This window comes from Macrotis lagotis, chromosome X, assembly GCF_037893015.1.
Source record: "Macrotis lagotis isolate mMagLag1 chromosome X, bilby.v1.9.chrom.fasta, whole genome shotgun sequence".
Lineage (NCBI taxonomy): Eukaryota > Metazoa > Chordata > Mammalia > Peramelemorphia > Peramelidae > Macrotis > Macrotis lagotis.
In genome coordinates, this window is record NC_133666.1 from 123,880,182 (window position 1) to 123,903,489 (window position 23,308).

Sequence of the window (23,308 nt, forward strand, 5' to 3'; positions counted from 1 at the left end):
AATTTTGAAAGAAACTATGTCATCTAGAAGCTTTATTCAATTCAGTGCAAAACCCTGCATGTCATTAAGACTGGACTTTCAGGGTGGAGACAAGACAGCAACTGGAGAAGAGCCTCTCCTAGGTGTTCTCTCCATAATAGTTCAAAAATCTTAAAATTATGACTCTAAATTTTCAAGAGACAGAACCCACAGAAAGATAAGTGAGACAATTCTCCAGACCAAAGTAACCTGAAAAATAGTGGAAGGGCTCTGCTCTACAGGGTTAGAGTGGTGGCCCTCCAGAGTAAAGAAACTTCAGCCTCCTGGAGGCAGCCCCAGGCACCTGGGAGCCATGGCTCCTGGCAGTTGGGGCAGTTTCCTGAAATACATTCCAGAGAGTACTGGGTACAACTTGGAGGATCAGTAGGGGACCTCTGCCAGAGTAAGTGAGGAAGCCCAAGCCCTCAGGGCAGTTGTTGCAGTCAGTGAGGTCAGCATAGTGGCATTGGGGCCTGGGGAGCCCAGATCCAGGAAACAGAGGCAGATGTGGAACCAGCAAGCAAGAGCCTCCAGGCAACTGAGCCCTGAGTGCTCAGACCATGGAAGGTAGGGGATGCTTCCAAGGTTTGTCCTCTGTACCTGGAACAGGACTCTGGGGTTCTGACCACATTCAGATCCTGATCTCAGCCCCTCCCCCACCTCAGCCCCATGGCAGAAGGATGCACTTGTGGTCATTCACAGATCAGGTGGGCAGTCAGAGCTTCACACACTGAGATCCTTGTTGGGGGGGGGGGGTTGTCCCAATAATACTCAAAAGCTCAGGAAGCACCCCAAAACCAGTCACAGTCTGGGGAAATGAGTAAATAGAGAAAAAAGAGGAACACCATTGAGAAATATGCTGTCTATGATCCCAAAAAGGATCAAAATACTCAATCAGAAGATGAAGAATTATAAGCTCCTGTATCTAAAGACTCCAAGAAAAACGGAAGTTGGGCTCAGGCCATGACAGAGCTCAAAAAAAGATTGTGAAAATCAAGTAAGGGAGGTAGAAGAACAATTGGGAAAAGAAATGAGAGAGATGCAGGAAAAACATGAAAAAGAATTCAGCAGATTAGTCAAGGAGATCCAAAAAAATACTGAAGAAAATAACATGTTAAAAACCAGCATAGATCAAATGGATAAAATAGTTCAAAAAGTTATTGAGGAGAAGAATGCTTTAAAAAACAGAATTGGCCAGATGGAAAATGAGATAAGAAAGCTCTCTGAGGAAAACAAATCCCTCAGATGTAGAATGGAGCTAAAGGAAACTGATGACCTTATGAGAAGTCAAGACACAATACTTCAACACCAAGAAAATGTGAAACTTCTCATTAAAAGAACAACTGATTTGGAAAACAAATTCAGGAAAGATAATTTAAAAATTAATGAGATACCTGAAAGTCATCATCATGAAAAGAGCCTTGACCTCATTTTAAAAGAATTCCTACAGGAAAACTGCCCAGATATCCCAAAAGCAGAGAGAAATTGAGAAAATCCACCAATCTCCCCCAGAAAGAGATCCCCCAAAAAACCAACCCCCTGGAATATTATAGCCAATTTCCAGAACTCCCAAGTCAAAGAGAAAATATTACAAGCAGCCAGAAGGACACAATTCAAATATCATGGAGCTGCAGTAAGGATCACACAGGACTTAGCAGCAACTACATTAAGGACTCATAGGGCTTGGAATATAATATTCCAAAAGGCAAAAGAGATTGGAATGCAACCGTAAATCAACTACCCAGCAAAACTGAACATTCTCTTCCTGGGGAAAAGATGGACTTTCAGTGAACCAGGGGAATTTCAAATGTTCCTGTTGAATTGACCAAAGCTGAACAGAAAGTTTGACCTTCAAATACAGGACTCAGTTGAAGCATAGAGAGTGGAGAAGAAGGGTAAAATATGAGTGACTTAATGATGATGAACTGCATGTATTCCAGCATACAAAAATGATACTTATAATACTCATATGAAACTTCTAGTTTAATAGAGCAGGTAGAAGGAGCTTATATAGAGGAAGCACAGGAGAGAGTTGAATTTGAAGATGTATTGTAAAAATGGAGTCAATGGCTAAAAGGGAAATGTACTGGGCATAAGAGAAGAGAGGTAGAAAAGGATAAGGTATTTTGTATAAAAGATATTTTTTATTGCAATGATATGGAAGGGGGGAAGGTGAGGAGGAATGAGGGAAAACCTTTGCTCTCATCAGACGTGGCTAAGAGAGGGTGTGTCATGGGGGAAAGTGGTCAGATATAACACATTTTCTTTTTTACTTCTTACAAGGGGCTGGGATTGGGTGGCCTATCTGGGACCACAGGGACGGGTGGTTGCTGGGTCTCAGGAGTGGTGTGTGGGCTCAGGGCCTCTTGGCCCCAGGGCTGGTGATCAGTCTGCTGACCACTCAGCTACCCTAAAGCACATTTTAGAAGAGGGACAGAATGAAAGGTGAGAGAAAATATGTAATAGTATATGGTAGTGGGGAGGTATGGAGGGAGGGAGTTGCGATCAGCAATGGCAACAGTGGAAAACTATGGAAGTAGCTTTTGTGATGGACTTATCATAAAGAATTTGATCCACCTGTGACAGAAAAAAAACTGGACTTTCTGGTTCAAAGGAAAATGTTGATAATTCAGTTCATCTACTCAAACATTAAGAGACTACTATGTACTTGGCACTTTTCTGGGCACCAGAAATACACAAAGAGGAAAGACAAGAGTCATTGCCCTCCCAGTGTTTATATTTTGTATTTTTCTCTAGTAGAAGCTCCTTGAGGTTGGAAACTATCTCTGAGTTTTATTTATTGTGTTGAATTACAGAACCAACAGCAGTGTTGGAGCACAATAGACACTTAATAAAATTTATTGAATTGAATTACTAGATGGGTAGAAAGCAAACCATGTACTGGAAGAATGGAATCAAGATATAACAATGTATATCTGTTTTTCTTGCTGAGCTTAATTCTCTGTCATTCCACAATCCAAAATGAGTAATTCAAGTTAATTCACTTCAGCAAGTATTTTATTAAGCTCCTCCTACTTGTAAAGCAATGTAGGATCTGAGAATTGTGTAGAAAAATAGGGTCCTGGGTCTGAAGCTTACTGTAAAGTATTTTAGTCTTTAGAGATCTAGGTCAACCCAATCATTTTGAACATAAGAAAACTGAGTCTGGAGAAGTGGCTCTCTAACTAGATCCCCACTCATGTATCTATGCAATCCTCTACTTAGAGAAATATCAATAAATGCATGTTACCCTAAAGCAAAAGAAAAGAAAACTGAGGCCTAGAGGGTGAAAGTGACCTGCCAAAGTTACAAGAAAGTTAGAAAGAAATGGAGCTAAAACACAGGTATTGGATATTCCAGACCAAGGTTCTGGACCTTCCCATGAAAGACATTTCCAACAAGAAAATTTTAGCTTCAATATTTATCAGAAATCATCAAAACTCCAAATGATGACTCTCAATTATCCAGGATTAAAGTTTCCTCAGGTCCTCTTTCCTTCCCCAAATGTCTTCCATCATCCCTAATACCTCTCTTCAAAAAGGATGGGAAAACAAAAGTCAATTACATTGTTCGTTGTTCAGCAATCCAGAGAAGGTTTTGATAGATAGTTGGTATCCACATAGGTTGTATATAGAGATGGGACCCACCTCAATTATCCTTGTCCCTGGCACCCTGCTAAAGATAACCTAACCAATTATTCCTTTGGACCCAAGATTTGGTGACTGTTCAGCATTTTCTTCCTATTTAGACACTCTGCCAAATGCCAATCACCACCTTCTGTTGTGTTCCAACCATGTTCCAGATGCTTGTACAACATGACTTGACCAGGTACCTTTTTTTCCATTTCATATTTACTTATACGAGATAGAGAGAGAGAGAGAGAGAGAGAGAGACTGAGACTGAAAATGGACCAAGCACTACTCAGGACACCCTGAATATATGAACCCCAGTTTTCTTATAAAGCTGAACTGCAGTGTGTCCATCTTTTAGTGGCTCAGAGGGATTTGAAAGAGTTCTGGTAGAGAAAACTGAGGGGTTTTTTTAGTATGGTTCCATTGACTCTGATGGTGCCAATGAGGCCAAGGTTCTGGGTTCAGTTAATTCTCATATGAGTTACGCCATGTGGTTTTGTCCATAAAGATCTGCTTTAGGCACAGTCATTGATTGTATATAGCATCAACATTAATTAATATAGTGTTATTTGGGCATATAGAGGATGACCACCTCAAACAAATCATTGATTCCTCTGGTAGCCACATAGAAGGTCCTTCCTCTTTGGTTTCTTGAAATAGCCTGCAGGAAATGGAGCCTTTTTTGTCTCTTATGAAATTTGTAACCCTCTCAATCTCTCAAGGGGTGCCTCTTCCTTTTCCCTATGTACCATTTATAACAAATGTAACTTCTATGATGTTCCACAAACATATGGTAGATTCTGAATTGGCTCTTTGTGAATTACCTCCTATAAGGGTTGCCTTCTCTGAAGGGCAACATCATTGTTGAAACCTTGATAATTCTAAGAATTCTGTTCTTCTGGAATAATTTTCTCATGCAATGTCTAAGAAAAAAAGGAAATGAAATGGTTGCACTGATCCACACCCTCATTAGACAAAATTATACACAAGGAGCCTTCACTTTGAATCCATGCAAAATATTTTGTGTAAATTTAATCTTAATTTTTAGATTCACTGGAGGAGTATACTATTTAAAGGTTCCTTGTGATAAGGTCTTCTGTGAGGCAAATAATCTCTCCTTCATTCATTTTATATGTAAATCATATATTCAAACATTTGTTTTGACTTAAGTTCCACTTGCAATGCATTAGAGTTGGACTCTGTCCCTGAAGGTAAAGGGTCCCTCTCCAAAGAAGCTGGGTAGCCATTCATTGGATCTCATGATGAGAATCATAGAAATATCCTAGAAAGGATTGTAGATCAAGAACATAGAAAATGTTCAGTATATCCCCTTCATTTTATAGGTAAGGAAATTGAGGTCTAGCATGTGACTTGTCCAAGTCTCAAATTAGTAAGCTACAGAAGTCATTCCTGGCAAGATACACATTGAATTAAATGGTCATTTTATTATTCATTGTTCATTATTTTTAAAATGTGGTTGTGCTATGTTTGTTCAGTCATGTTTGACTCTCTGTGATCCCTAAGATACTAGAGTAGTTTGCTATTTCCTTCTCCAGCTCATTTTACAAATGAGGAATTGGAGCAGAGGATTAAGTGACTTTCCCAAGGTCACACAGTAAATAACTATCTGGGTCTGAATTTGAATTCAATTCTTCTTGATTCCAGAGTCATCACCCTATCCACCATACAACCTAGCTAACCCACATTCAAAAAGTAGGTTTGGGGTTTTTTTTAATATTATCTGCTGGTTTTTTATTATTCATAAAGCTATTTATCTCCTTAAGTAATAGTTGTCTTGATCTACTCCATAGGTAGCAAGCTCATAAGTTATAAAAATCAAGAGTCATTAAAGGTCAGCAACTCAGAGGACTACATCTTTTGAAGTGTGAGCAGGATCCCAATGTTAATCACCATGGATAGCATGCATCCCATGCTAAATCCCTAACTAGAGTCATCTTCTTTTCTTCCGCAACAAAGGTACAAATTTAAGAGCTTGAGGCACTGTGTAACAGGAGGAGAGATCCTCAATCCTGATGTGAGAAAAAAATGGAAGAGTCAGACAGGTCTGGAGTTGCATGAAGGCTATGGTCAGTCTGAAACGGTAAGTTGCTACTGAATCCTTGAACCTCCAATGAGAATTGTCCCATTGGCTCCCTCACATTCTGAACAATCGTTTCTAGATCCTAGAATTTTTCCACCCTTCCAGTTCTGAGCACTAATGGATCTGATCAGTTCTGGACTTACATTGTGGTATCTTGAGCCCCTAATACTTTTTTCCATCTCTTCAATGAACCCTAAAATTTCACCATTAAGATTCCATTAATTCATGCTAGATAACAACAATGAAACAACATAACAAAACCTATGGGATTCACTCAAAGTGGCTGTCAGGGGATACACTATGTCTTTAAATGCTTACATGAATAAATTAGAGAAAGAGGAAATCAGTGAACTAAATATGCAACTTAAAAAATTAGAGAAAGAAAAAATTAAAACCCCCAATTAAATACCAAATTAGAAATTCTAAAAAATTAAAGGAAAAATTAATAAAATTGAAAGAAAAAATATTGAATTAATAAATAAAACAGTTGGTTTTATGAAAAAAATCAATAAAATTGATAAACTTCTGCTTAATTTGATTAAAAAAAGAAAGAAAACCAAATTGCTAGTATCATAAATGAAAAAGGTGAACTCCTCACCAATGAGGGGGAAATTAAAGTAATAATTCAGAATTATTTTGCCCAGCTCTATGCCAATACATTTGACAATCTAAATAAAATGGACAAATATTTACAAAAATATAAGTTGCCCATGTTAAATGAAGAGGAGATTAAATAGCTAAACAACCCTGTCTCAGAAAAAGATATTCAACAAGCCATCTTGAACTCCCTAAGAAAAAAAATCTCCAGGGCCTGATGGATTCACAAGTGAATTCTAGCAAACATTTAAGGGACCATTGATTCCAATCTATATAAACTCTTTGGAAAAATAGGTGAAGAAGGAACTCTGCCTAACTCTTTCTATGACCAATATAGTGCTGATACCTAAACTAGGAAGAGTTAAAGAAGAGAAAGAAAACTATAGACCTATATCCCTGATGAATATAGATGCAAAAAATCTTAAATAAAATCTTAGCAAAAAAAATTACAACAAATTATCACTAGGATAATACATTACAATCAAGTAGGATTTTTCCCAGGAATGTAGGGTTGGTTCAATATTAGGAAAACTGTTAATATAATTAATTATATCAATAGTAAACCTATGAGAAATCATATGATTATATCAATAGATGCTGAGAAAAGCTTTTGACAAAATACAGCACCCATTCCTACTAAAAACACTTAGAGAGTATAGGAATAAATGAACTGTTCCTTAGAATAATAAACAGTATCTATCTGAAACCATCAACAAACACTATATTCAAGAGGCATTCCTTATTAGGAAGATCTTACAAAATACAGCACTCATTCCTACTAAAAACACTAGAGAGTGTAGGAATAAATGGACTTATCATTCTAAGGAATGATAAGCAGTACCTATCTGAAACCATCAACATCATATTCAATGGGGAGAGGCTAGAGGCATTCCCAGTAAGATCAGGGGTGAAACAAGGATGCCCATTATCATCACTACTATTCAATATCATATTAGAAATGTTAGCTTCAGCAGTTAGAGAAGAAAAAGAAATTGAAGGAATTAGAATTGGGAAGGAAGAGACAAAATTCTCACTCTCTGCAGATGACATGATAGTATACCTAGAGAATCTCAAAAAAATCATCTAAAAAAACTACTGGAAACAATTAGCAACTTTAGCAAAGTCACAGGATATAAAATAAACCCTCATAAATTCTCAACTTTTCTATAGATAACTAGCAAGATATAGCAGAAAGAGATAGAAAGAGAAATCCCATTCAAAGTATCCTTAGACAATATAAAATATGTGGGAGTCTATTTGCCAAGGCAGACTCAGAAACTTTTTGAAAACAATTACAAAACACTTCTTACACAAATAAAATCAGATTTAAACAACTAAGCAAACATCAACTGTTCATACACAGATCGAGCTAATATAATAAAAATGACAATTCTACCAAAACTAAATTACCTATTTAGTGCCCTGCCAGTCAAAATTCCAAAAAATTACTTTAACTAGTTAGAAAAAGTTGTAAGTAAATTCATATGGAGAAATAAAAAGTCAAAGAATTTACAGGGATTCAGTGAAAAAAAGTGCAAAAGAAGGTGGCTTAACCCTTCCAGATCTAAAATTATATTATAAAACATCAGTCATCAAAATTGTCTGCTATTGGCTAAAAAATACATTGGTGGACCAGTGGAATAGACTAGGTACAATAGCAGGAAATGATTATAGTAATCTGCTGTTTCATAAACCCAAAGAGTCCAGCTATTGGGATAAAAACTCTCTTTGATAAAAACTGCTGGGAAAATTGGAAGTTAGTATGGAAGAAATTTAGATTAGACCAGCACCTCACACCCTATACCATGATAAGATCAAATTGGATACAGGATTTAGACATAAAAAACAATATTATAAGTAAACTAGAAGATCAAGGAGTACTTTATGTGTCAGATCTATGGAAAGGGAAGCAGTTTTTGACCAAGGAAGAGATGGAGAACATCATTAAAAACAAACTAGCTGATTTTGATTATATTAAATTAAAATTGCACAAACAAAACCACTGTAACAAAGATCAAAAGAAATGTAGTAAACTGGGAAACAATCTTTACAACTAGTGTCTGACAAAGGACTCATTTCTAAAATATACAGAGAACTGAGTCAAATTTTCAGAAAAGAAGCCATTCCCCAATTGACAAATGGTGAAAGGATATGCAAAGTCAATTTACAGATGAGGAAATCAAAGCGATCCATAGTCATATGAAAAATTGCTCTAAATAATTAATTATTAGAGAAATGCAAACTGAAGCATCTCTGAGGTACTACCTCACACCTTTCAGACTGTCAACATGACCAGAAAGTACAATGATCAATGTTGGAAGGGATGTGGGAAAACTGGGATACTAATACATTTTTGGTGGAGATGTGAACTCATCCAACCTTTCTGGAGAGCAATTTGGAATTATGCTCAAAGGGCAACAATAAATTGTATAATCTTTGATCCAGCAATACCACTACTGGGTCTATACCCTGAAGAGATGATGAAAAAGGGTAAAAAAATCACTTGTACAAAAATATTCATAGCAGCCCTGTTTGTGGTGGCAAAGAATTGGAAATCAAGTAAATGTCCTTCAATTGGGGAATGGCTTAATCAACTGTGGTATATGTATGTCATGGAACACTATTGTTCTATTAGAAACCAGGAGGGATGGGAATTCAGGGAAGCCTGAAGGGATTTGAATGAACTGATGCTGAACGAAATGAACAGAACCAGAAAAACATTATACACCCTAACCGCAACATGGGGCTGATGATCAACCTTGATGGACTTGTTAATTCCATCAGTGCAACAATCAAGGACAATTTGGGGCTATCTACGATATGCCATCTGTATCCAGAGAAAGAACTGTGGAGTTTGAACAAAGACTAAAGACTATTACCTTTAATTTAGAAAAAAAAATCATATCTTATTATATGATCTTGCTATCTATTATACTTACAGATATAATTTCTCTCATCACATTCAATTTGGATCAATGTATACCATGAAAACAATGTAAAGACTGGCAAATTGCCTTCTTTGGATGGTAGGTGTGGGAAGGCAAGATTGGGGAAAAAATTATAAAGCCCAAAATAAATAATATCTTTAAAAGAAAAAAAATATTCCATTAATTGATCTTCATAATAGCCTACTTCCAGATAGTATTAATCCTAAACCTAATCTTCACCCTTTTTCAACTATTCTGTTTCTATCAGTAATGCTACTATTCATCCAGATTCCTAGAATGGAAACTTTCACACTATCTTTAGCTCCATTGCCCTCCATCTCCTATATCCAATATATCATCAAATCTTGTTTCTTCCTTTGAAAAGTCTCTCATTTAATCTCTCATTTAGTCTTTCATTTTCCCACTCACTCACACTCACCTGCTCAGAGTCTTCATCACCTCATGCTGAGATTATTGCTCCAGTCCTCCTTCTACTAGTGTCTTAGTCTTTCTGGTTCCATTGTCCCTATTCCCATCTGCTCCAATTCATCCTGCATACTAATATCAGACTAATCTTCCCAAATCACAGCTTTCATTATGATACTTTCCTGTTCAAGAAGCAAAAATAGTTCTATATTATTCACCCAAATTAAATCTAAACTCTCATTTTCAAAGATCATCATAACTTGGTCACATTTTACTGATAATTCTGATCTATTACTTTCCAACATGACACTAATTTCCAATTGCCATACTTTTCCTAAATTTGTTTTCTCATGTTGTTTTCATTTGAAATGCCTTTCCTCCCCATTCCACCAATCCAAATCTGGCACATCCATACCATCGTCCATCAGGTCTTCTCAAACTATTCCCTTCCCTGAACTCCCAGTGACTGGCACATTGTAGGCACTTAACAAATACTTTTTGCATTAATGAATATTATTTGATGAAGAAGTGACTTGACTCAATGTGTCAACAGTCCTTATCAAGTATCTCCTTAAGAACAATGTCAATATATCTGAAATTCTGGCATTAGAAATCCATTTCTTGGGGTTACACAATTTAACATCAGCTCATTCTCCAGTTATTTTTTGCTAATATATCCACAAATATTTATTGATGTCAACTCTATATCCAAAACTATTCCAGAACTGTGTAAGATACAAAATACACAAGAGCCTATGCCTCGAAAGTATTTGCCTTCTATGTTTATTATACTACTTTTTCCCTGACAACAGAACCTTGGTGAGACCATATAATAAAAATTGAATACAAAAATACTTCTAATTCCTATGCAATGCACATGTCACAACCAAATATTTAGCTCTAGTTAATGTTTGTAGTAGAAGAGAACTGAATAGTGCTTCTACCCAGATTTTTGTTTCCTAGGGTAAATTGCATAAATAAAGACTTCTGTATGGATTAGGGTAACTGGCACAGGAAATTTGTTTTCTGAGCTCATGTTCTTGGCATCAAATAAGTGACTTATGGAAATACTATCTATCATTATGTGTCAATGGTCCTTATCAAGTATCTCCTTGAGAACAATGTCAGTATATCTGAAATTCTTGCATTAGAAATTTATTTGTTGGGGTTAAGCATTACTCTCTCCTATTTTAAAATGTAAAATGCCATTGAAAGAGTAACATATTATATCTCTCTAGCAAGTTTCCCTAGCATGAATAAATTTATCAAATAGTTTGACTTTATAGACATGAAAGACCTGGGGTTTCAAAAAGACACTGGGTAAGAGAAAGAGTGAAGAGGGTTACTACAAGAGTAGAGAGGCTCAAAAAGTGAGGTAGACTACCTCAAATGGAGAGATGTAGGCATCCTTTACCCACAAGATTGACAAAATATATCCAAATATATCAGTGTTACCATCAATCTCCACTAACAACAGAACTTACCATATGTGGCAATCACTATTATTTGACATTAATTTCTCTTCAGGTTTTGATATGTGCCAATCAAAAAGGCATGAAAATCAAGGCAGGTTCCATGGGGAAAGCTTTTCCACCTTATGATGTCCAGGTAAGAAACTCTTGCCTCAATTAGATAGAGGTTAGTTTAAGAGTGAGTTAGATGTATAGGTCTAAGAGTGCAATTCAAAAAGCACCCCACATATGAGTGTCAAAATATCCATGTTTGAGTATTGACTCTCACATTTACAAACTCTATGCCATATCACTTACTGTCTCTGAGATTTTGACTCTGCAAATAATAAGCTATTGAAATCTTAGACCAAATAAAGAGAGGCATGTTGAGAACCAGGGAAAGAATAATTTCATTGTACTCATACCAGAGCGCAATTGACAAATTGTTCTGGAGACCATTAGAGAAAGGAAATTGATGAACCAGAAGGGTCTAATAATCATGGTCATGTGAATTTATTGAAGGATATGTTGATATAAAGAAGTTTTAAAGGGAGACATCATCATACCTACCTTAAATATATAAAAGACTGTCACTTACAAGAGGCATTGGACTGTTTGAGTCCAGAGGGAAAAACATAGAATAATGAGTGGAAAAATTCTTATTAAGGAATTAGAGCTACCCAAATATAATGTGGAAGTTGCCTAAGAAAGGTACAACTACTTCAAGCAAGAAGATGATGTCCCTTTGATGGGTATTTTGTATGAGGAATTCTTAATTGAGTTAGTCAAAGATTAGTTAGGAGACACAATGGATACAGTGCTAAGTCTGGAGTCATCTTTCTGAGTTCAAATCTGGCCTTAGACATTGACTAACTTTGTGATCCAAGAGGAAGTCACTTAACCCTCTTTGTCTTTATTTCCTCATCTATAAAATGATCTGGAGAAAGAAATGTTAAACCACTCCAGTATCTTGGCCAAAAAAAACACTCCAAATTGGGCTGCAAAGAGTCTGAATGCAAATTACTAAAATGACTAAACAACAAGATGACTTCATGGGTCCCTGTCAGTTCTGAGATTCAGTTATTGATTCTTCTTGCCCCACAGAATTATTGCAGGTAAAACAACAAAAATGTAAACTGTTGTTATTGTTTTTCCTGTAGTTTAAAGCTGATTATATACTAAGTATATCTGTGCTGGGTCTGTGGGAGAATTGATTCTCCTAAACTCACTTGATGCCTTTGTTTCTCATTCTTCATCCAGATTGTAGATGATGAAGGCAACATCCTTTCTCCAGGAAAGGAGGGTAATATTGGTGTGAGGATCAAACCAAAGCAGCCCTTCTGTTTCTTCACAGGTTATTTGGTAAGTAAACTTGTTTGTAAATAAGCAGCATTAGAAGCAATAAAAAAGTTTTATTTATAACCTTTGTTTACATATCAACTTCATATAAATATATCCTTCTCCTCTCCTTCCCCAAGAATCACCCTTTATAACAAAGGAGAAAAGGGAGGAGAGGTAGTTCAGGAAAAACTAACCCATAAGCACATAAAATATCTCACACCCATAGTAATTTTCCCACCACTGTAGAGGGAAGGAGGTACCTTTTCTTCTCTTTTCTTCAGGGTCAAATTTGATCATTATAATTGAAGAGTATTCAGTTCCTTTTTTGGCGTTGTTCTTTTCATTTTCATTGTGCTTTCCTGGTCCTGATTACTATCCTTTGCATCAGTTCATACAAATCTTTCTGTGTTTCTCTGTATTCTACAAACTCCTCATTTCTTACTTCACAACAATATTTTACTAAATTCATATGCTGTGATTTGCTTAGTTATTTCCCAGTCAAAGGGCATGTACTTTCTTTATAGTTCTTTTCAACTATAAAAAAAAGTGCTGCTGTGAATATTTTAGTGAATATTGGATTTTTTTCTTCTTTTTACTTCTTAGGGCATATGTCCAGCAATGTGATCTATATGTTTAAGAGAAAGGACATTTTAGCCATTTCTTGGAATAATTCCAAATATTTTAAAATTATACTGTGCTCATTTTCCTACAACCCTTTCAACATTGACTATTCTTATCTTTTCTTATTCTTCACAAGTTTACTGCATTTGAAATGAAACTAGAGTTCTTTTGATAAACATTTCCCTTACTATTGATTTTGAGTGACTTTTCATAAGGTTGTTTACAATTTGAAATCTTTTAAAGAACTTCTGCCAATATAAGATTAAATTTTTAAGAATTATGCATATGAGGGAGAGGCTGGGTGGTGCAGTGGATAAAGCACCAGCCTTGGAGTCAGGAGTACCTGGGTTCAAATCCAGTCTCAGACACTTAGTAATTACCTAGCTGTGTGGCCTTGGGCAAGCCACTTAACCCCATTTGCCTTGCAAAAAAAAAAAACCCTTAAAAAAAAGAATTATGCATATGTGCTCAAGCAAAAGGTTACTAGTCAGAGCAGCTGTAATTATTCTATTTAATCCCAGTTCTACTTTGGGAGATTTTAGATTTACAACTTGAAGGGACCCAGGCCCTTCCCTATAGGTTTCACTAATTCACATGATCACCTATCCCTCATTTTGCAAATAAGGAAACTGAACAGAGAAGTAATGTAACTCACCCAAGATTATGTAGATTGTAAGTGACAGAGGTAGGATTTAAACCAAGGTTCTTTGATACCATAGTCAACTTCTGATTTCACAACACCACACTTACTCCCTTCAAGAGACTGTCATACATGCAAGAGATAGAAGGCTGGACTAAGTGATCTTTCAAAGACCATTTTATTTTATGATGTTCTGGTTTCAGCGAATAACTATTCCCTACTAAAAATCTCTTATTATGGAACTAGATCTTCAGAACAAAGTAGTTTGAATGATAGGACTTGATTACCTTTTGTCAATTATCAAAACAAGTAGATCATGAAACTTAACTGAACACTAACCTGGCCATTGCTAATCAAGCCAACATAAAAGTATGTCAATACTTTAGAGTTATGCCAGGGATGTCCTTTCTTGAATTTTCATTATGTGTGATCAGGACAACACTGAGAAAACAGCCTCTTGCAAACAAGGGGACTTTTACATCACTGGGGACCGTGCCCATATGGATGAAGATGGTTACTTCTGGTTTAAGGGAAGAGCTGATGATGTGATCAATTCTTCAAGGTAAAGATGATGGCTGATACTTTTATTTTCGTGGGTCTCTGGATCTTAGGTATGAGAGTGGGCTACTGCAGGTAGCACATTGCAACAGTGTCAGTTGAAAAAGCTCATTTTTCTTTTCCAGTTACCGAATTGGACCCTTTGAAGTAGAAAGTGCCCTATCAGAACATCCTGCTGTTGTTGAGTCAGCTGTGGTCAGCAGCCCAGACCCCATCAGAGGGGAGGTAATATAGCAGGTTTCCTATTGAGTCTCTATCAGGGACCTACATAGGTAGGATACATGAATCACTTGGATGTCCCAAGATTTTACTTGTCTCCAAATGCCTCTCACACAATCTTAAATCTCTAGAGTGTTAATATCTAAAATTAGAGGTTTATTAGAGGTTCATTCCTTTGTTTGAAATCTTCCCTCTTTAGCATCTAATTTTCAAAAGCAAATACCTCCTCACAAAAAAAAAACTTTTCCAAGTTTCTTACAATTAGTGTGCAAAAGACTTTTGTATAATCATTTTGTGGTTTCTTTTAGTTAATGATTATGATTTTTCTCTTAAAACCAAAGATGTAAAAGATACTTCCCAGCTATTTTGCATAATTTAACCCTTTGCCTTAAAGTTGCTTATCAGTTTGCAGCTTATATTGGTATGTGATGTGTCAGTTTAACCTCTGTACCCATTAAAAAATGTGCAGTCTTAAAGCAAAAAAAAAGTAACATTAAATTCCTAGCACTTTTCATTCAATATGTATTTATTTAATATCTACTTTCTTCGGTGGCACAGTTTAACATTGAAAAATATAGATAGGGGTGGCTAGGTGGCATAGTGGATAAAGCACCGGCCTTGGAGTCAGGAGTACCTGGGTCCAAATCTGGTCTCAGACACTTAATAATTACCTAGCTGTGTGGCCTTGGGCCAGTCACTTAACCCCATTTGCCTTGCAAAAAAACTTAAAAAAAATGTAGATAAGACGATCCCTACCCTCATTAATATTATAGTCTAATAAAGAAATATGAAGTCATAGGCTATGCAGACAGAATGATACATAAGAGAATACATATAAAGGGTTGTGAGATTGAATGAGAAAAGTTCACAATTGATGGGGAAACTATGGAAAGCATGTATTGGGTTATGTATAGTCAGTCAGTCAATAATCATTTAATAAAGATTCCCATGTGCCAGGCAGGCACAATGCTAAGCCCTGAGGATATAAAGTAAAAAAAAAAATCCTTTCTTTCTAAAGGAATACAAATGTGACTTTTCAGGCATGTAAAACAATAGGGAATAAAGGGATTAATGCCTGTAAATGAATGCCAATATAGTTATTCACCCTTTAGGGTGAATTTGTTTATCATATGAGGCAGAACTTTGGGAGATGATTGTGAAAAAAAGCAAGAAATCTGAAAAAGAGGAAAGAAATATAACAACTGAAGATAGAGCACTAGGAGGGGAGCTCTGTTGGACTTTGGCTGCCCAGTAACCCCCAGAAAGTTTTACCTTTCCTGAATTGTGCCCCATAATCTCTTTAAGCTAATTATCTCATATGAAACTAATCTAGTCCTGAGGTGTTTTGACTCATGTTGTGACACAGTATGTTTTCCTTTCAGAAGTACGAATCTTAGTAGGGATGTTGCAATTCTAATAGAAGATTCTTAAACATTAGTTGCAAAAAACATAGAGAAATATGGGGGTCTTCCAATATTCTTCAAGTTTTACTCATAAGCAGTCACTTAAAACGTCTCCATCAATACAGCCTCAAAAAGGTAGAACAGAATATTGGTTCTATTCATCTTGCTAAAGGTGAACAGGCATAGGGATGGGACAGACTTTTCTATGTGAATTGGTGAATGTTTAGACATTTTTAAAAGGCTTATTTAAAGGGCAGCGATCAAGGGTTTTATTTTCTTGATTAAACATGTGGTAACCTTATGTATTTCCCTATACAGGTGGTAAAAGCTTTTGTAGTTTTGAATTCAAATTTTATCAACCAAGACCCAGGGAAATTGACTCGGGATCTGCAGGAGCATGTCAAAAAGTTGACAGCACCATACAAATATCCCAGGAAGGTAAGTGGCTTGGAGAACTAGAAGCTACTATCTTCTAGAGATTGGAACAGGGAAGTAAGAGAAAAGGCTTACCTAATCTCATAGTCAATGAAAAACAGAATTTTTTTTTAAGGAAAAGGGAAAGAGAAGAAGGGAAAAGAAAAAGGGAAGAACCTTGCAAGGATCTAAGCCTTCTCAAAGAAGCAGGTAGTAGTATTTGCTTTCAAAATCGACATTTTCTATAAAGAGACAAGATATGAACATTAAAATATAAATATCAATATGAGTTCAAGACAAGCATAAAACCATAATAAAACAGATGAGAACTGTCAGAAGGCTGATTCATAGCCAGAAGAAATACATAAATATGCTATTGATGTTGAGCTGTTTCAGGTGTGTAAGATTTTTGGGATTGCATTTGGTTTTTTCATGGCAAAGATCTAGAAGGATTTGCCATTTTCTTTGGTTCATTTTACAGATGAGGAAATCAAGGCAAACAGGGTTAAGTGGCTTGCCCAGATTCACACCACTAATAAGTGTGAAGCTAAATTTCAACGCAGGAAGATGAGTCTTTTTGACTCCAGGTCCAGCTCTCTAGCTATCCAAGAATTTAATTAGTGATGATTTGTGCTGTCTCTACATGGCTTCTAAGCCTATTTGTATAATGGAAATCCTCATAACATGGAAATCTGCTTTACAAAGTTCACAAGGATTGGGAGAATAGGTTTGTGATCTAGCAGTGTTTAGAGAGTCAGAAAGTCAGGAAACCTTGGGTTCAAATCCTTCCTCCTACACTTTGATACTACTACCAAGGGGAAATTAATTAACCTATCAGAACTGTCCCCCAAATCTTCAAGACATTAAATTATAGGAGAGTTGCCTGCCAAGCTTTCTATGAGATTCCACACTGAGAGTTTCCTACCCTGATGAAATGACAAGTCTGTGATGGGTTTTTTTGTTAAACTATTGCCCATTGGTATGGTGATGATCAATCACTTAATAATGATTAGTCAGGCATCTCTAGCATGTTATATAACACAATAATAAAAGCCAGCCAGGCAGGTTGCTTTATTTGTATTCACAAAGCACTTTCATCATCTCCTTTAAACCTCATAATCATTCTGGGAGTTGGTAGTGCAGGAATCACGATCTCTATTTTACAAGTGGCAATATATTAACTGCCAATTTTCTAGCAGCTTTACATTTTCAAAAGAGGCATCTTGATTCTCAACAACCCTGTGAGGTTAAATAATGCTAGCTCCATCTTATAGATGAGAGAACTGAAGCTGAGAGAAACAACTTCATAGGTTCATAGATTTAGACATGGAATAGATAGATAAATAGACAGACAGACATTGTCTAACCTCCTAATTTTATAGATAAGAACCTTTTCATAAAAAGTTAAGTAACCTGGAAAAAGTTAAAACAGCCCTTGAATAAAAGAGCTAGGATTTTAGCCAAGGTTCTGAAACCCCAAATTAAGATGATGTGTCATGATCACGCATTAATCCAAAGCTAGATTTGAACTCATCTTCCTGTGTTTGGTCTAACACACTTTCTTTTGAAAAACTATGTCTCTTACAAAGCTAAGTCTTAGGGACAGTTAGAATTAGATCTAGAAAGAGCTCCTAACTCCCAGGCCTGAAGCTCTTTCTAGTATACTCTAATGTTTCTTTCTATAACATGATGGTGGAATCATTAGTAGGTTGAGGGAGCAAGAGACTATGTGACCTCCTTAACCAGAATTTAAGTCTATGTTCCTCCAATCTATAAACCAGCGATTTTAATATGAAATTATATAGAATGGAAAATAGAGTCTACAAACTCTAGACCAGTAAGTTTAATTCTGGTTTCTGGAAAATTCTAGAATGAATCATTGAAGAAATACATTGTGAATATCTAAAAGTGAAATAGTTACTTTAAGAAGACAACAGAGTTTCATCAATAACAGAATATGCCAGATTAACCTTCTATGCCAGTGGGGGTAAGACAGAGGAAGACAACAATACCTACTATGTTCCAGATACTGCATTAAGGGATTTAAAAATATTGCTGCAACCCCCACAATAACCCAGGGAGGCAGGCTCTTTTAAGATCCTTATTTTAGAGTTGTGGAAACTCAGACAGTCAGAAGCTAAGGGACTTTTCCTAAGCTAATGGGTATCTGAGACTACATTTGAACTCATCTTCCTGAACTCAAGCCCAGTTGTCTATCCTCTACATCATTTAGAATCCTTATGAATTCTGTGGGTAGTTTAACAGATCTAAGAAAAACATTTAGTAAGTATCTCTTACTATTATTCTGGAGAAAATGGAGAGATGTGGATCATATGATAATAAATGATTCAAAGCTTGTTGAATGGATCAAAGAGGAACCATTAATAATAGTTCAGCATTATTTTAGCAGTAGATCTTCAATAGAGTCTGGGCTTGGCCCTGTACTGGTTCACATTTTTATGAATGGCTTAGATAAAAGCATACAGGTTATATTCATCAAATTTGCAGGTGGCATAAAATATAGATGGGATAGGTAACAGTGTCCAAAAAGATCTTGACATGCTCAAAGATTAGATTGAATGTAAGAAATGGAAATTCAATAAAGATAAATGTGAGTTTTTACTCCTGGGTTAAAATAAAATCCATTTCACAATTAGAGAATGGGAGGAACACAGTTAATTTGTTTTTAAAAGATCCACCCAGATCTATCATGTGTGGCAAACACAAAAAGTCAACTATATCTATGACTACATAAGACAATTTTCAGGCATAAGAAGGGCAGCTAAGTAGAGAGTGCAGTAAATAGAGATGAGATTTAAATTGGGAAGATTTGAGGATAAAACTACATTAGCATTTTGGTTGCCTCATCACCTTATTGAATCATCTTGAGATTGGAGTTTCTTAAAACTCTTTATCAAACAAATCACTGTCTACCTATCTCTACCCAATATGTGAGGTTAATTTTTTTAATCCAAACTATATAAATTTGCATTTATCACTTTTGAATTCCATTTTATTAGATTATGTCAAGTCTTTTATATGACAGCTAGGTGGCACAGTAGAGAGAATGCCAGATCTAGTCAGTAAGACCTGAATTCAAATGTGATTCAGTCATTTACTAGCTATGTGACCTTGGACAATCACATAACCTCTTTCTGCCTCAGGTTCCTCAAAGGTAAAATGAGGAAAATAACAACAATAGTGGTAGTGGGAGTACTGGAAGAAGTAGTAGTGGTAATAATAATGTTTGTCCTTTATTTTCATTTTTTATTATTTTTTTGCAAGGCAATGGGGTTAAGTCACTTGCCCAAGGCCACACATCTAGGTAATTATTATGTGTCTGAGGCCGGATTTGAATTCAGGTACACCTGACTCCAAGGTCAATGCTCTATCCACTGTGCCACCTAGCCTCCCCTGTCCTTCATTTTCAAAGAAGACCACTACATTAGGGAGGTGATGCCATGACAAGCACATGAATTGGATTTGGGGTGGGGGGTTGCTGTGCTCAGTCACCAGTCTCATTTTTTCCTCCAAAGCCATCTGGGTTAAGTGGCCAGATATGAATCAGGAATACTGGAGATGGCCCTGGTTGCAGGGCAATCAGGGCTAAGTGACTTGCCCAAGGTTACACAGCTAGTAAGTGGCAAGTGTCTTATGTTGGATTCAAACTTCCATTCTGAATCCAAGCTCAGTGCTCTATCCACTGTGCCACCTAGCTGCCCTAGTAATAGTAATAGTAATAGTGGTGGTGGAAATTACTAGTAGTAATTATTGTCTTCCCTAGGATAGTAGTCAGTTGTGAAAGTCGTAGTTTAAGAAATACATTTGTAAACCAAAAAGTGCCCAGAGGAAAGTAAGTAGGATAGTGAAGGGTTTTTGAGTATATAGCATCTGTGAGTCTGCTAAATGGACAAGATCAATTTAGGCTAAGGAAGACCAAGAAGACATGGTACCTGTTTTCAAATATTTAAAGAGTTCTCGTGGGGAGAAGGAATCAGACATGTTCTGTTTAGATCCAAAGATTGACACAGTCAGTCAATAAACATTTGTTAATTATCTACTATGTGCTAAGCACTGGGGATGCAAAGATAGGCAAAGGACATTCCTGTTCTTAGGGAGCTCACAGTCAAATTGGAGAGACAACATGCAAATAGCTAGGTATAAACAAGCCACAAAAAAATATAAATAGGAAATGATCAACGGAGAAAAGGTGTGAGGATTCCGAGGATCTAGAAAGGTTTTCTACAAAAGGTGGAAATTTTGCTGGGACTGAAAGAAAGCCAAAGAATTCAAGAAGAAGAGATGAGAAGAGTACACAGTCCTGGGGTTAGTGTTGTCCAGTGAAAATAAAAGGAATAGGGAGACTGTCTTATTTGAGAAACTGCAAGGAGGACAATGTCAGCAGATGGAAGAAGTCAGATGGATAATGAAGATGGAGGGATAAGGTGTAAATAAGGTGAACTGGTGGACTTTGGAAGCCAAACGATTTTCTAGTTGATCCTGAAGGTGATAGGGAGCCATTGGAGTTTATTGAATAATGGGGAGAGGAGAGGGGAAGGGGTGACACAGTCAGTCTTGTGTTTTAGGAAGACCACTTTGATAGCTGAGTGAAGAATGAACTAGAATGGGGAGAGGCTCCTGGAGGGACATCAGCCAGCAGATTCTTGTAATAGTCTAGGCAAAAGTTGGGGAGATTTTGCATCAGGGTATCAGGAGAATCAGAGGAGAGAAGACATGCACACAAGAGATGGTATAAAGGTAAAATTCTCAGGCCTTGGCAAAAAAATTGGCTGTGGGAGGTGAGAGTGAGGAGTCTAAACAGCACGTGGTTGTATTAGGTGACTCATGATTTCCTTTCCATTGCTCAAATTCTGGGATCCTTTGATTCTGAATATGTTATTCTCCATCAATATAAAGTATGGCTAGATCTCTTTCTAACTTACGAGATCAGAATGGTTTAACAACAATCAAGTATTTAAGTATATGTCAGACACTATGCTAAATTCTGGATAGACAAGTAAAAAGAATGAATCAATCTCTATTGCATTCAAACAAACTTACATTGTTGAAATATTATCAGTTACATTATTCCCCAATACCTTGATTTACCTACCCCTCTCCCTCCCAAACTCAAAATCAAGTCCATTGAGCACAAGGAAGCTAGAATTTTTCATCTACTTACTTATGGGAAAAATTTTTATTTTTAATTAGGTGGAATTTGTCCAAGAGCTGCCAAAGACAATCAGTGGGAAGATTCAAAGGAGCAAATTAAGAAAGAAAGAATGGGGGAATTAAGATGGAGTTGGAGAAGTTTCTATTGACCTTTCAGTATTCCTTGTGGAGGCTTTGAGTTGATTTTCCCCTCGAATTTATGAAAAGAATGTTTTAGAGTCCTATGGAAGGAGAAGTCTGACCAAGACCATGATAAAAATTGTCACTTTAGGAATGGGCCATTTGAATAGCCCTGGTATGCATTTTACTAATATACAAAAAAGCAGTTCATAACAATAAGAGTTCACATTTATATGATGTTCTAGGTTTTAAAAAAAATGCTTTAGTCACAATAATGCTCTAAAATATGCAGTGCAAAAATAATTACTCCCATTTTATAAAGATGGAAACAGGATCTTAAGAACTAAAATCAGAAATATATCTAGAAAACATTAACTTGAGGCAAATTCAGTAGATAAAGGTTGAGGTGGGGGTAGTGTATGGGAGGTGAAAACCATGTATGAGTTCATTTCCAAATATCAAAATAGAGGAGAAAACAACACCCAAGAGCTCAATTTAGGCCAGTTAAGGATAGTAGGGAGGTCAACTGGGAAACTCAAAGCATCTGTATTATATCATGGAAGACTTTTTACATAGTTCAGTTGTCACCATGAGAGAAAGTACTTAACCTCTCCTTAAAAAATACCCATCCCTATTATGGACCTCCATAGAAAAGCCCCATTTTCTTTGTTCTAGTTAGAACTCTGGATTGAGTAACTTGCCCATAACCCTTTAAATAAAAAAATGGCATCAACCAGATTCAAATTGAGGTTCAGTTCCAATTCAGTGTTCAATAATAATAATAATAATAATAATAATAATAATAATAATAATAATATAGATCATAGATCTTAAACTTTAGAATTGAAGAGATCTTAGATGTTATCTAGTCTAACTCTTTTATTTGATAGTTGAGGAAACTGAGGTCTAGAAAAATTGTGTTTTACCGTCGAAAATTTCCTTGTTGAATAAACAATAATCATGATTGAAGTACATATATGTGTGTGTGTATATATATATATATATATATATATATATATAACTTTTCAAGCAACCCCATAGATGTTATTATTTCCATATTATATTGGTGAAACAGAGGTTAAATGATTTGCTTAGGGCCACATAGATAGCAAATGTCTAAGATCAGATTTGAACTTGTTTTTCTCATTGTAAATATAATGCTTTATCTATGGTATCATCTAGCTGCCTTGTGAAGATGGTGTCTCCTGTCCCCAAAGCACACTAAGCCAAAACCCATTCCTCAACTAAATGAATGTTGTGTCTTTGTTTGTATTTCTGGCCAATAAATTATTTGCTTCTCATCTCAAAAGTTTGGATTTTTTTTCTTCTCATCTAGAAGGTAAATGAGGTCCTAATCAGCCTGGTCTCATTGCATTTGTTTGAATTGTCTTTCTCCCTTTCTCCCTCTTCTCCTTATTAGACTATTTTTTTGGCAAGGCAAATGGGATTAAGTGGCTTGCCCAAGGCCACACAGCTAGGTAATTATTAAGTGTCTGAGGTCAGATTTGAACTCAGGTACTCCTGACTCCAGGGCTGGTGCTCTATCCACTGCACCACCTAGCTGCCCCTCTCCCTCTTCTCTTTAGAAGTAAAAAAAAGAAGAGACTTGGAATGGAGCTTGGGAGGAGGGCATTTAAAGCAATGGTTAGGGTTTCTACTGCAATCACT

The 23,308-nt window shown here is 36.3% G+C and overlaps 1 protein-coding gene across 2 annotated transcripts in view; it reads left to right on the forward strand.

The window, feature by feature from the left end:
• ACSM5 (acyl-CoA synthetase medium chain family member 5) overlaps positions 1-22,966 on the forward strand; it is an 81,476-nt gene extending 58,510 nt beyond the window's left edge. For both annotated transcript variants that reach the window (XM_074207127.1, XM_074207126.1), the window contains exons 7-14: positions 3,767-3,846; positions 5,628-5,751; positions 11,229-11,309; positions 12,413-12,514; positions 14,189-14,316; positions 14,438-14,537; positions 16,253-16,372; positions 21,560-22,966. In XM_074207127.1, coding sequence (XP_074063228.1) covers positions 3,767-3,846; positions 5,628-5,751; positions 11,229-11,309; positions 12,413-12,514; positions 14,189-14,316; positions 14,438-14,537; positions 16,253-16,372; positions 21,560-21,643 — 819 coding nt within the window. In that variant the 3' untranslated portion in view covers positions 21,644-22,966. The remainder of the gene's footprint in view (positions 1-3,766; positions 3,847-5,627; positions 5,752-11,228; positions 11,310-12,412; positions 12,515-14,188; positions 14,317-14,437; positions 14,538-16,252; positions 16,373-21,559) is intronic.
• The last annotated feature ends 342 nt before the right edge of the window (positions 22,967-23,308 follow it).